General features: G+C 34.3%; 1 protein-coding gene across 1 annotated transcript in view; it reads left to right on the forward strand.

Moving 5' to 3' along the window:
- The window catches only part of LOC132559436 (cholecystokinin receptor type A-like), a 60,362-nt gene extending 46,212 nt beyond the window's left edge, over window positions 1–14,150 (forward strand). Inside the window, exons 2-3 of the mRNA XM_060224051.1 lie at window positions 12,347–12,715; window positions 13,609–14,150. Of these exons, the coding sequence (XP_060080034.1) occupies window positions 12,347–12,715; window positions 13,609–14,150 (911 nt within the window). The remainder of the gene's footprint in view (window positions 1–12,346; window positions 12,716–13,608) is intronic.
- The last annotated feature ends 1,822 nt before the right edge of the window (window positions 14,151–15,972 follow it).

The following is a 15,972-nucleotide window of genomic DNA, read 5'->3' on the forward strand; positions in this document are numbered from 1 at the left end:
TGTAACAAAACATTGATTTTATCTAGCACAATCAAAATCATATCTAGACAAAAAAACCGTCATGCATCGGCAATAAGATAACCTCTGGCTACATAGGCAAGGAAATAAATTTTTAAATGAAATCCTCTTAAAAATCGTTTTAAAGGGCGGCACTATTACTTGTAGTGAATATTAAAATTTGATAAAATGTAACTTCACGATTCTCATAAATATTGGATACAAAAACATTGATCACACCTTGATGTGTCTAGACCATTGCAAGGTCACCTTGACAGAAGACTAATTTACAGTGCGGATGCTCTTGGGACGGTCTCATTCAAATCCTGTCTGCTGGGCTGGAACAGCCTGGGGAATCAAGTGAACTCACACTACCCTCTAACCCACTAATGGCCGAGAACCTACTTTTTCTATCCAGAATCCTGTCTAACTTACGATCAATCCCAAAAATATTCTTATGCTGTCTCAAATAAAGTCTAACAATATTGTTGATTGTCCCATCATAGCATTCTGGTAACTGTTTCTGTACATCAATAATTTGTATCATGTTTTTAGACAGAAAGATGAGAAATTACCAGGTCTATGTACAGATTTTCGCTTTAATTATGTCTACATATGACACGTCCTTCCTTCCAATGAATTTTAACTAGATTATGATGTAGCATTTTGAGATTATTTATCACGTAAAGGCCAATTCGGAAATTGCTATTAGTGCACTTTTCCAGCAGAATGAAGAGTTGAGCAATTAAGTTTAAAACACACAAAAAAATTTAATTTAAAAAAAATCGTCATTTAAATCATAAAATATTGACACAGTATCAATATATGTACTACGCTCGCATACCATTGACTAAGTATTTTGAGACTAGATACTTTAGAAGGGTAAACGTGTTCTGTCATCAATGATATAAATTCAGAATATTCTTCCACACATCTTTTTTAATTATCTATTAACAAGAACACTAAAAATTAATAAGGTTATGTTTATTATTAATATCGATATATATGTCAATATCACATAAGTCTGTTCCTCAGTGTGTCTGAGATAAGAGTCGGTACCATTTGTTTCTTTAAACAACCGTCTTCTACCGTTCCTTCTGGATTCATTACGAGCCAAAATATTCTGTTTGGACTATAATACTATTGTTTAGTCCTTACGCTATGCTTTCAGTCTGGCTGGTAAATATTCTTTCTAAAATTGATTTTTGATAAAAACTATTGACGTTGTTAAAACAAATAGATTCTGAATATGTTGAATATATTCAGTAATATTCCCAAAACTAACAAAGAAGTGTTTAATTTTTTATATTTATTTTCGTTTTGTTTATCTTATTTCATATGCTTTTAAATTCGAATTGCCTTCAATCAATTCTTGTGAATATGACATCATGACAATAATGGATGGACTATTCATTTGGTACCATCTATTTTGTCAACGTAAGTATAGTTAAGCAATGTGTTTTCCTAAGTTAACGTTTGCCAACAGTATTACGTACGCTAATGGAGATTAATAAAGTAAAAAACACGTAGGCCTGGAGAGGATTACCCTTAGTAAAAATGCATATCGTTGGCTTATATAAACATGTATATGAAACTAACGCTGAGATTCAGGTTTCCAAATACAGCTCATAGCTTCCGTTCGGTCTTCGATTTCTATATCGACAGCTGCATTGTCGCCTGGCGATGGATTAAGTAGTTAAATCCGAACCACTAACGGAATCCTCTATCACCATGTTTAAGCTGACTCATTGTGTAAATTGACATTCCATTGTATGCTTTGTCTGTTCTCTTCATGTATCTCTCATAAATGTGCAAGTTAACTGCTTTCCCCTCCATCTTTTCTTACGTAGACATGACAGGTTTATGGTAATCTAGAATATAAAATCACAGCATGTCGGCAAAATATGAGCTAAAAAGTATTCAATATCTTCTCCTTTCTTTAAAAACATAATTGTCTTTCTATGTTAAATGTTCGATCAAATTTAAGTCACGAGAGAACATAACGATCACTTCAACTGATTTGTGCCGTCAAAGAAATAGAATATTTTAAATGAGATCCCTATGACGACTGTTAAACTTCCCATGATTTTCCATCTTTTGAAACTCTGTGTAGATATTTAAACACCATGGGTTGGGGATGCAAGGATAATGCTATTCAGAAAAGGAAAATTCAAAATAGGGAAATCCTGATGAGGAATCCATATAACACGTTCCTAGTATGCAATGTGTCGTGGGTATTACATGTACTTTGTCATTGCCTTTCACCATCTAATGCAGTATTGTAAAGTACAACAGTTTATCACGGCTAGTCGACTTTCAGTCTCTTGATTGCTTTGTTTATGTGAAATAAGCATTTTATCAATCCATTTTTTTTTCAATTTCTGTTGATGATGTCGTCTCATTACTATTTTTGAAGGCCATATATTAGTCTACTGAAAAGCAGCTCTTCATTTGAAATTTTCGAGTAAAACTCGTCTAGCCTTTTACCGAAGATATTTATCATCGGAGGATTTCTAATCCTTTGGGTGCCATATTATTCCAAAGATGTATTCTTAATGCATATTGTACGTCGAAATGTAATGCATTTGGTTTTCTACGAATATTCTTCCAAACAACACATTCGTCTTTTTATAAGAAATGATTCGCTGTGGTCGATATACTTAAATCGAAACGTCTTGTACTACACTGTAGATTAAGCACAGTAATAAAATTCATATTTATGCGCGTCTCTGGATTTTGATGATTGCAACTTGTTTCTTCTAACATGTAGCATAACGATAATACATCAAGTTATTAAATACTCATTTATGATCTATATCAAACCATGACAGTGTTAATAGTCCTTTTGTCATTTTAAGTTCATTCCAATTGTAGCATTAAAAGCGAGATAATCGTTAATTTGATCCGGTTGAACATATTTGATAAAGTGAATGCTGCTGTAAAATGTGTCAACGTTTTGCCGATCCTTATCTTGTCTGAAACGAAACCATTGTAAATTTTGTCCAGTAGCACATGTTTGTTATATGGAGGTGGAAATTTCATACCAGTGTTGATATTTCTCTTTGAAAATAATAACTGCGCAATAATTCTGTGAACTTGACGACAGCCTCATTCTCATTGGCTCAAATCTGACATCAATATCTTTTATCTAGTCGCACTTAACAAAATACTGACGTGTTGATCCTGACAAATCTGATTGAGTGCCGAACTTTTCTGTTGGATAACTATCAATATATTAATACTTGTTGAATATTGTTAGATTAACGTATCGAGATCTCCAAATCCGTGTCTCTCTTACATGGAAGTAATTGTCATTTTGCGTCCTCTCTTTTTACCATCGACACAAATACTGACAATGCATATGACAAACGACATTGCTTACTTGTTAAATGTGCATAAAGACACATTAAACGACAAAAAAATGTGTGCTGAAATTTTGATAACACCGTAACCTAAACTCAAAATCGATGAAAATAATGACAAAATATGATTTGAATCAATATCAACATTCAAGGCAAAGAATCCTACCATTGGAAATCACAAGGCAGACATATCAAACGTGTGCAAATTTTTTGTACACATTACAATAAGCTCATACAAGTGATATTTCACGGTAGTTCCGGTGCTTACTGACCTATTCAACTAGTTTATAACCATACACCAATAGAACATAGTAATGGTATACTTTCGAGGTAGAGTGGTATTTAGGCTTTTCAGCTACATACGGCAAACGTGCAATTCCAGCACTTACCAGACGTATTTATGTGATTAAAAATATTGATCTGTTCAGCCAGAACAGTGTTACCGACAGCCGGAAATTATAACTCTTTTTCAGTGTTTCAATATCAAAAGATATGGTAAGGCGACTGTAAAGGGACACGAGTCTGATCAGACATTTCCGGCACTATTCGGACACCCTTTCATTGGGACTTGAAATTTGCCACAAAGGTTTAAAATAATACATAAGTCTATAAAAACATAATAATAATCTGACTATTAATCATATCCATAATTATAAACCTAGTACAAGATGATAAAACATTTGTGAGAAAACATTTGATTTTCCACTCTATACACTATCATACCTCACGAAAGATACATCTAAATAAAAAATACGAAAAACGCAATCTTATTAAAATGAACTAATTTCTGGTTGACATACCTTTGTCGAGTTTATTGGCAAGTTAATACAAAAGACTATCGACATACATTTGAGAATACTGTGACCCGCATTTGGCTGACTTTTTTTTTTGTTTTCATACGGTGATGACTTATTGACGAACTTATCAAAGCAGATAAAAAAAGAGCTTTCGAAGTCCTTCAAATCCACTTTCAGAAATATCAATTGTCTTTAAACATCGGAAAATCTACTGACCATGCCCATCGTATATATCTAACAGAACAGAAAAATCAAGTATTCGATCTTTTCTTACAATGAAACCAATTGATAGTGGGCACTTTTCCACCATGCTGCTTGATACATTTTGATTTGGTCAAATAGTACATTACATCTTATTTTAATGCAACCAGGCAGTCATGGCAGTAAGTATAAGAATTTCTCTGAAATAACACCAGAAAGAGCGGATTAAAAAATTATAGAATTATCTAACAGTTATTTGGATTATCGCCTTAGCTTTACATTGAAACTTGGTGGTTCTCATGGAAAAGGTTCCCACTGCGTTCTTTCGAACATCAGTATATGCCAAGTCCAGTGTCTTTTAAAGCATTTATTTCTGTATCTTTTCCCACAGAAATGCTTTATGAGTCCTGTTGTTCGATAGTTGATATATAACGTTGTCTATGGCATTTTTTAAAGAACCATTGAACCAAGATAAACGCAATTGGGCGACTTAACGCATGGTCTAAAATAGCCTTTCAATGACTGCGGAACGATAAATCTCAAATAATGCTCTCCCGTTTATAACATTGCCGAACTATTAAGACGTACGTGCTTAATTATGCAAAATTATTCATTACCTATATATATATATGATCAGTAAAATTATGTTTTCATCAACAGACAACGATTTTTAAGAGTAAATTAATAAAGCCAGTAGACTGAACAAGGATGTCTGCCGGAGAAAGGACATAAAGTGAATGACACATTTGAATAAAAATCTAGAACTAGATAAAACAGAGAAAGAAAATGGAAATCTAAATCATGAACCATAATTGGAACACTTAGTCCTATGACTCGTGTTTATAGTAGTGTGTGCGAACCCTGTCATTTTCTGCCTAAAAAAGATAAGTATGTTATTATCTTTGTCAGTTTGTATGATGGTCATGTGCAATTAATATTAAAAATATCTTGTCAACATTGATATTATAATTGCCAAAACTGCCATGTGTAGTTTCTCGTAAAAAAGATAAAAAGTATGAAGTCATCTGCTCAAATAAGGTTATTTATCTCCATTGTCTTGACAACAAGGAAACGTTTTCGATGTTTTTAGAATAAAGTTCCGAAATAAAAACCGATGTTTCCTAATTGAAAAATAGAAGCTTTTAATTTCCTTAACAGATAGTATTACCGTTTCGTGATTTCAAAAGTGGCAAGTGGCAGATTAAGATATTGCCCTGAGACCATAAATACTTATCAGCATAATAAAAATATTTTGGAAAACAAAGAATGCTTTCTATCAAATGATAGTTGCTGAATAACTCAAGTCAGCTGTACATATGCTCTAGTCCGTGTGAAAAAAAATGAAAAACAGAATCTTTAGAAGCTCTATGTAATTAACGTGTGTACACGTTTTGAAACATGTACCATTCATTACTGCAAGACGCTTGTAGCATAAAGATAATTTAGCTAACTCCATGATGAGAGAAATGTTTGGAAGCTCCTTTATCAGCTGTCATCATAATTTTTGTTTGGAATGTTTAAGTAGTCTTATCGGTTCATACCCAATTTTAACAACGACAAAGATCAAGATAAGTTGTTTTATAGCTAATCATAAACATGGAAATATGTTAGGCAAAGCCTAATCCTCACATCCAAAGCATACATGCAACGATATCCCTAAGCGAATACTCCGATCCTCACAAAGAATATATGTGTGTAGTGATATTCTTTTAACAGACTAGAACAATACTTACGATTGTGGTATGATGTATTTCAAAAATGATGTAGTAGCATCTCGTTTAAGATATCGCTTTAACAATTATCTATTCCCAAAACAACGCCCGTGTATCGCCCTCCTGACGTCTAATTCTAATTTTTATCTGTAAACAGACACTTCAGAAATACCGTCCTGCCAGATGTAAGTCATGATGTTTGCTGTAAATCATAACTGTTTCGTGTTTCGTGTATTTCATGTCTTTTTCTGTAAACACCATTTCACATAATCACTACATGTCATATATAACTCATGTTATTTTCCATTGCAGAATATCATATATATCTACATGGTGTCACATCTCAGACGCATGACTTTTTTTAATATTTACTGCTTGTATCGATCTTCGCGTACAACGTGGTCATCATGAGCAGCTTAACGATAAGCTGTGTTATAACCGAAATAAACTAAAACCCCTTATTGTATTATACCGTTTTTCGATAAAAGTTTCCAGCTTCCCCAATCTACGTTTTTATTAAGACATGACAAATTATAGCAATTTTTTTTTGTTTTAAAATGCGAGATAATTAATACTTTGGATTGTTGTTTGGGGAGGAAGGGGGTCTGACGTGTACACGATTTCTTAATATACCTAATGGTTTCGTGTGATCTGGTAACTAACCTAGATTAACATGGAAGCTGTCGCCGATTACGCAAAAATCCGTCTGGTTCCATTGTCGTATTGTTTTTATGATATTTCAAAGTTCCCGATATAATATATGAAACATATGAAAACGGTAATGAGCTGACGTTATAAAATGTTCACTGTAGAATTTTAACTGCAAATGTGTCACTTTTCAAAACGTTAAAGCACCATTTCAATATGTCTACGTTAAAATGATAGTAACATGATTAAACAAAAAGTTATGTTAACATAAACACATCCATGTGAACATTCGTCTTTTAATATGGATTTATATGCAAAATTACTAAAATTTTTATTACGACATATCAGTAAAAGATGAGGAAGAGGGAGGCGCGTTCGGGTGCTAATGATGGGTGTTTATTATAACATTACAAACGGTGTAGTATGTTAATTTGTACATGTTGTTATCTATTCACTATACATGTTGAATTATGTTTCTTATTTGCGGAGAACCGCTAAAATATCTGACGACCAAATAAGAATATTGTTACGATGTCACGTTTATTTCAATCAATATCAGGAATTCTTCCGCAATATTTAGCCATACCTTGTGGAAATCTTAGAAATAGAAGGCAACTAACTATAAGTGTCAATATCTAAGTCACAACACTTGATGGTAAAGGACACTAATCAATCAAAGAGAAGGACGATGAAAATCAATACTATACCAACACCCCTGAAAGGCGTCTATTTTGTGGCTCGAGCGTTGGTTAGCAGGGCCGTTTGTTGCCAAGCAAATAACATACCGCGTGCTTTGTGTCATCAATTTACGCTTTTCGTCATATCTTATCAATCAATGCGTTTGCACCAGTTGACTTTTCTTTCCTTATGTAATTTGTATAGAAGAGTATACAAAACCAACATGAAAGTGCCAACAAGTGACGTAATCATCACCCCAACTAATTTTCAGTATATAGACAATATATATATATATATATAGACTTACACCTACCATGTTAATCTTAGTCAATCGAGTGAAAATAGCACGTTCCCAAATGAGAACATGGTATACAATAGTATAGCCAACAGAAAAACTAACAAGCTACAAACACATCCAGCTTCATCCGCACAAAAAAAACAGAACATACATACACATATATAATATGTTCAGTGAATCTAATTCTGTATGCCAATCCCGTTGTTTCCCTTTTTACAAACTGTGTTTTGTTTTAGTACATTGTGTGATATTTGATGTAAGATTAAAACAAAGAATGATACAAATTAACAATTTATTCTGAAGTTTGTAGCATCATGTAGTATACACCCTAAAATAATAATTATGTAACGAATTCTTTCATTAGATACTATTCATGAACTTATCATCGACATGCTCTCGATGCCATGAAAATCATTCTGACGCTAGCTCAAATATGGCGGTCATCTTTCTTTTTGAGGGAGACAATCAACATCGATATCCGATAAATTCATAATGACGACATGCTCTGATGTGTCATCGAAATATGAAAGGTGGAAAGTGCGATGAAAATTATCTGGGTGAAATAATTCCGATTGACTTTTTCACGCTTCAAGTGAGTTTGTCCGTAATGTCAGAATGTCGAGAAATACAAAAAATAACAGTAATATCCCCAGACAAAGCATAAACTTCAATTATAATATCATAACTTAAGAAAATTATGTGTCACGGGCTATTTTCTTTAACTTTTATTATATTAGTATGAGCAGAATGGTTTAAACCCGATCTATATTTGAAAGAAACGTGCTGACAACTTCGCATGAGTCCCCCGTCACACCTAGAAGCTTATCCACGATATCCGTTGTACATGGTTTATCGGTCTACTTTTGTAAATAAATACCTTTGCTATTTAGAGACAGATATGACGAATTCCAGGTATGTACAATAAGAATCAATAGACACTATAATTGAGACTCGCTGAGAAACAGTTCAGTCTTTTCGTATGCATCGGTCTACATCCTTACCCGACAATTCGACTTGAAAGTAGGCAGAGCTTCTACGTCATCAGTGGTTAAAAGGAGCGTTTTCATTGACTAACAACATCTGGGAATTGTTCAAAAGACACACAAGTAAATAGGAAATTGCAATACACATCTAAAATTAGACACAACAGAGGCAAAAAATGTATTTAACCGAATCATACAGTTGTTCCATCCTTCTAGGACTTGTCAGTGAAGCTAAGAACGTAAATTTCATAACCTAGGAGTAGACTAAAAAAAAAGCAACCGCGAAGATTGAACAAAAGATTATCAAGTGAATAGCAAATTTCATTACAAGTTAAGAATTAGATACATTAGGGACCGCTTCTAACTGTGCAGATTTTAATTTTTGTTGATTTTCGTCGACATTTCGAAAATTATTTTAGAATGATAATAGTATAGTATACTTCAAACAAGATCATGAAATTCGTCTTGTTTTAAATAAAAAAAAATAAATATCTATCTCCAGTATATACAGAAAAAACAAGCATTCTATCAACTAAATGTATATTCACAAATCTTATCGGATCTAATAATTATGATAGATTTCTAACGTCCATTAATATATCAGAGGCTACCTGATGCCTTAGGTACCAAGTCAGATTCACGGTCCGGAAATCGTATAGGTCCCTAATGCCTAAATACAGAAAATAACACTACAAAATATAGAAAATGTTCCTCCTGTAGTTGTGATAGCCAACTGGTTATAATTCAAATACATTTATCACATCTAAACACGACCCGTAGACCTTGACACTGTTAGGATCGGTCAGGAGTACGATGGTGTTATTGTGACTCCTGTATTGGTTAATATTCTTGAAGGTCGCAATGACAGAAAGGCAACATTTGTTGTATTGTATGGACGCCTACGCTGAGACCACTCAGCATAAGCAAACATTATAACACACTTACCAGTACAGTGACATTTGTGATGCGAATGTCTAATAACCTAACGGAACATAAGTAATGATTCACAGTTCACCAACTACATGCGTTGTAAACATTTTAGAAATTACGGTTATTGAGCCAGATAGTGGCATTCATATTGCACACGATGTTATAAAAATATTGTTAAAATTGAATTGATCGGCCTGACTACTTAAATGATCGATGTTTGTTGTTTCCGTTGAATCAAAATTTGTCAAAAAGACACCTGATGAAGATTGGCGTGTATTATTGTAAATCAGCTGTTATCGACTAAACAAATGTTTCAAGGGGAGACATTCTATTAAGCATTCTATAAAATATAATCTGTTTGTAGGACTCGCTGGAACATGCATGTGTGTTGTCCATACCAAAGCTGAAGTTACTCCCATGCCATTCCAATCCACAAAGCTGACTTATAATTCACAATGAAGAGAATGGAGTTTTATGTAAAACATAAAACATGGTCCATTGGTTGTCAAATGTGTTATCTCAAGAGGTTTGAGCGAACCTGGCTATGTCAGAATAATTCTAGATAACGAAGATAGAGAAATCAGTTTATCTTTCCCTAAAGGGGCTAAATATCCACCAGGTTTTTTTTCTAGGACGACCAATACGGAAATGGAAAGCAGCGAATTCTAATCTAATGAAAACTCTTTTCCTCTGTATACTTTCCGGACATTTGTGATTGGCATCGGTCTGATGGTCAAATCGAATACTGTCATGAACGTAGAACTACATAATCCAACACTTATCAGGCTTAACAAAGTAACTATATTGTAAAAAACAACAAGATTCACTAATTAAATGTATCTGACAGAACATTACAGCGGCGCTCTATTCTCGTATTTCACTCTCAGACAAAAGAGTGCAGTTATAGTTTGAAACTAGACAATGCTTTCAAATAATTACTATCTCAAATGCTTTGCCATTAGTCTGACGTATTGCAGGCAATACTAACTCACAGATATTACTTTAAATAGCTTGTTCAACAAATTCTGCATCATATTTTTATTTCCTTGTTTCGTTTCATGCTCTATTCAATCAGTCATTAACGATCTATAAACCTAACATAGATTCTGAGCCAACAGATTATGTAACTGATAAGTTGACTGATAATGTTATTTGTAACATTATTTGACAGTATTTCTTTATATCTGTATTAGATATCATAGTACGATATATTGGTTTTGGTATACCAATACTGTAATTATAGAGCTTGCAGCTCGTAAATCGTTATCGATCAACTGCTAGTATTATTGTAGACTTGACGAGTATAATTGTGATTTATGCTGAACACATTTGTCCATTAATCCCTGCACTCAGTCCTGCATCACCTGTTTACAGGTGCATTATCAGATACATTTATTGATTTCCAATACGTTTAATGTTATTCTGGTATTGACCAAGACATGCACTATATAAGTTTATATATGCCTACAAGACAAGTATACTTTTGTTGTGCTACTGGTATTTACTGTATATATAATATATATATAAATTCACCATTCAGTTCTCCTCGTCAAGAAGTCAAGTCAACGAGAAATTTTAAAATGTGTCACTACGTTGATATGAATATATGCTGGGTTTCTGTAGTAAGGGTGTTTTAAAATCATGAAACAAAGCTAGTTTAATGTACGTAGGATGTGTTGAGAAGGCACTGTGCAATACCTTCATAACATCTGCTTTGGAGCTGTGGGTTCTAAAGCTCTACTCTTATTGTTTTGCGTGAGAAGAATTTCTATTTGCAAACGGGTCATATTATTGAAATTTCTCCGCAGGTGGCATTGGAACTTTATTCAACGACGAACGATTTAATAAGCAAAGAGCAGTGAGAAAATCATTAGGATAGGATTAGAATTACATTGTCTAGATTAACAAAAACATAATTCGTTGTGGGCAAACATGAATGTTCTACGAATAAACAACACTCATTGCCGCCTTGCAATATAAGGAAACAAAAATATTGAGTTCTTCCCATTAACTGCTCCATCTATTTCTTCATCGTTTTTACTATTTTTTCATTATTCTATTATTGTCATCAATATTAGATTTATTACAAATAAACCAGTAACACGTATATATATATATATATATATAACTTCATCTTTAATGTCATATTAACCGGTGTTTTTACCTGTTTGCAAAATATGAGTATCTTTTTAATGAATCAAGTGGAAACTAACAAAACCATTTATTCAATGATCAGGAAGTATTTTATAAAAAAAAAAACAATAGAAAGGATGTCAATATCAATCTTAAGTAATTGATAGTTTATTCTGGCAATATTGATTATCAAACTGACTGACCTCAACATCATTTATCTAATTAACTTCAGTCGAAATAAAAATATTAAAGGGAAGTAACTTCATACAGCTAGAATCAAAAACTTCAGCAAGAAAATCCTTTACGATGTCCCAGTGTGGTCGGATCATCTAATTTAGTCAAGATGTACTCAGAACAGTTGTTGTTAGTCAAATGTCAATGACATAGAAATTGGCATTATTATATAAATACTATATATATTATTTCCATCTAAACGGCATTTTAAAGTGTTCTCTAAAACAAAATCAAGACCAGAAAAATCCATTCGAAAGTAATTGGCAATATCTTAACAACACTACTGGTTATTTAAAGGGATGCATCTCTTCACAATTGAGAGGGAACATTTTAGATTTTTTATTATTAAGAATATGATTTTGTATTTTTGCAGGTGTCTCGGTGGGTGTAAGCTGCTTCACATTGGTGACAATCTCATCAGAGCGTTACTTTGCCATCTGTCAGCCGCTCCGGTCTCGAAGATGGCAGACAGTGTCCCATTCCTACAAGATCATCGTGGCTATCTGGCTCGGCGCCCTTACCATCATGATTCCCATCGCCCTGGGGACAAAGCTGTATAAGCTGAGGACAGGTTCTTATGCCTGTCGCGAACTCTGGGATAACTTGGTCTTCGAGCTTGTCTATACCATAGGTCTCGTCATTGTCCTTCTCGTTATTCCTCTCATCGTCATGAGCGTCGCCTACGGTCTCATCATACACAGGTTGTGGGTTGATATACGCAATCAGACACAAAGTTCGAGTGGTAAGTTACAGAAAGTCAAGAACGGCACCATGTCGTTCGTAATGAAGGTGTTACACCGATAGCTGAGAATATGTGCAATTGAAAGAGTTCTTAAGTTTGACGATTCTGTTTAAATCATATCAGTATCAAGTGATGATGCCAATGTATAAGCACAAATTTCCAACAGAAATTCTTCTTATATACATTTAATACATTGATGAAAAGCTTTATGAGCATAATATCATGTTTGTAACATTTAAATGGCCTAGCAATATTTATCATTATCATCACCATTGTTGAGATAGATTCATCAAGCACTTCGAAGATTTTATCTACTTCCGATTGTCATTATATAACTAATTTATAGTTCTGTGTCTGTGTTTCACTGTTCGATATTTTGCTGAAAAGTGAGCGGTCCATGAAACACATGACGGTATATAAGAGAACGTTTGATATATCCATCAGAAAGAAAACTTGATTTCTATATTAACTCTCCGGGCTGTTCTTAAACAGTTTAAATAATGCCCTAGGTAAATTTAAAAGATATCTTTGGTTTCCACTAATCCTTGAAACAGCTGTCCAACAGTTTGATATACTAGTTGTACATGAATTAATACAACTTTTTTAACGACAGACTGAATGATGGTTTTGAATAAGAACATTTCATGAAGACAAATGAATGTCCTTCTTTTTCACTCTGTTACATATTTATTAATGATATATAACATATATGCAATTATGATTATGTCACTATGCAGAGTTCCTCGTAGATAGGGCAACGATGATTGGTTCAATAGATCACCTTAAATGTTGAATTTTCTAGAAACACAATCTTTCTTATTGAGGGCTGGGACTGGGTGTATTAACACGGATTGTAATCATTAAATAAGATTTGACAACATTTCTTTCTGCAGAGTTATCAACCCCTCAACGCTTCGTTGGATTCAGCAGAACGTCTAGCAACAGCGAATCAGAACTGCGTTCCTTGAAGAGTATGGGCAACGGTTCTGACTATACGACAGGCGGGCATGTTAGTTTGAGACAGATAAACCCACATACCAATGTATCAAACCGGAAACGCGTCATCAGAATGTTGGTAGTGATAGTAATGGAATACTTCATGTGTTGGACGCCGTTATATGTAATAAACACTTGGATGATTGCGGATTATCCTACCATACACGAGCGTATGTCAGCATTAGGATGGTCGTTGATACAACTGCTGGCGTACACGTCCTGCTTTATTCATCCTATAACGTATTGCTTTATGAACAAGAATTTCAGGAAAGGGTTCCTGTCGGTGTTCCAGTGCGATAAAGGTCAACGTCGGAGGACACTGATCATTCGAAATGGAACAGAGGTCAGCTCTATGCCATCGCTATCTACACATTCTCCAATGGTCAAAGAAAAACTGAAGATGGAGGTCTTGTATAGCAAAGTGTCCCCAGACGACTAACAAAAAACGCGCTAAGCCTGCTCTGTCACGACGAGAATGTTCTTACTCGATCGATACACTCGGCACCTTGATTTCAGGACCTGTCTATACGTTCTTGAAATATATAGGTTTATAACGACTAGGAATTGGTTTATGATTCTAGCGAGAAAACAAATGTAGAAATATATCGATACAGGAATGCAATCAAAGAAGAATAACTTCTGTGCGGAGGAACTGCTGAAAATATCCAATGTGACATTTTAACTAATTTTCAAAGATTTTGTTCAAAAGGTTTGTGTATTGGTGAAAGTTAATTTCAAATTATCTTTATTTTGTTAACTCAGTTATAACGTTTATGAGAAAGATTGACTAGTAATCAATATTGGCATAAGATGCAACAAACTGCAATTATGATAATTGAAGGAGAGCTTCACATTGCTATCTATGTAGTTGTTGCTGCAGGTGCGTGTTAATGAAAACAAGGTGTTATAACCATACTAGGTGGTGTAGTGTGTTTGTTGGACTGTGGCTTATATTATAATTAAATGTGGTAATCCTACGAGAAGAATACCAATTTCGAAAGCATTCTACGCCAGTTTTCACCTCCACGCTATTTATCAGAAGAATCTGTGACGCCAAAAATGACTACTTTCCTTATAAATAGCATAAAGGTTTCGTCTGTCTTGTGACAACTATGTAACTGCTGGCAATTTTCTCACTTGTTGCATCCAATCTTAACGTCTTCACTTTCTCTGTGAAAACAAATATAGTCAAAAGAATACATTTGTTGAAATGTTTCATCAAAGGCATTAACACCACTGCATGTGTATGTAACAGTACTGTCAAGTAATAAAGTGATAAAACAAACTGCGTCATACAACTGTCTTATCCTTCTAAGACTCTCCAACGTGTTCAAATTTAAAAAGAAAATGCATCATTCATTTTAGGACGGTAACTGAGTTTCATTCTTAATTAGGTATCAAGTTACGTATGGTATGAAGTAAGGGTATCACTACAACTACCCGTAGTGATTAGTAATATTCTGATGACGTCATCTTGTCGTTTTCTAAATCTGGTTTATCATACATGATATGTGTTTCCTTTTATATGTATCCTATCATCTAGATAATTAATCTGACGTTGATGGCGTCACAATTGTCAGATAACAAAATAACGTCAGCTGATAGATACATTTTCTTTATCTGGTGAGTACACTATTTCTATCTAGTGAGTAGACGATTTCTGTCTAGTGAGTACAAGATTATTGTCTGGTAAGTACAAGATTACTGTCTGGTGAGTACACCATTTCTGTCTAGTGAGTACATGGTTTCTGTCTGGTGAGTACACGATTTCTGTCTGGTGAGTACACGATTTCTATCTAGTGAGTACACCATTTCTGTCTGGTGAGTACACGATTTCTGTCTGGTGAGTACACGATTTCTGTCTGGTGAGTACACGATTCTATCTGGTGAGTACACGATTTCTGTCTGGTGAGTACACGATTTCTGTGTAGTGAGTACACGATTTCTATCTGGTGTGCATACGATTTCTATCTGGAAAGTACACGATTTCTATCTATTGAGTACACGATTTCTGTCTGGTGAGTACACGATTTCTGTCTAGTGAGTACACGACTTCTGTCTAGTGAGTATATGATTTCTATCTGGTGAGCACACGATTTCTATCTGGTGAGTACACGATTTCTGTCTAGTGAGTATATGAATTCTGTCTGGTGAGTACACGATTTCTGTCTGGTGAGTACACGATTTCTGTCTGTTGAGTACACGATTTCTGCCTAGTGAGTATATGATTTCTGTCTGGTGAGTACACGATTTCTGTCTGG

Source organism: Ylistrum balloti, unplaced genomic scaffold, assembly GCF_031769215.1.
Source record: "Ylistrum balloti isolate Yb309-2 unplaced genomic scaffold, AGI_CSIRO_Ybal_v1 Utg370910, whole genome shotgun sequence".
In the NCBI taxonomy this organism is placed as follows: Eukaryota; Metazoa; Mollusca; class Bivalvia; order Pectinida; family Pectinidae; genus Ylistrum; species Ylistrum balloti.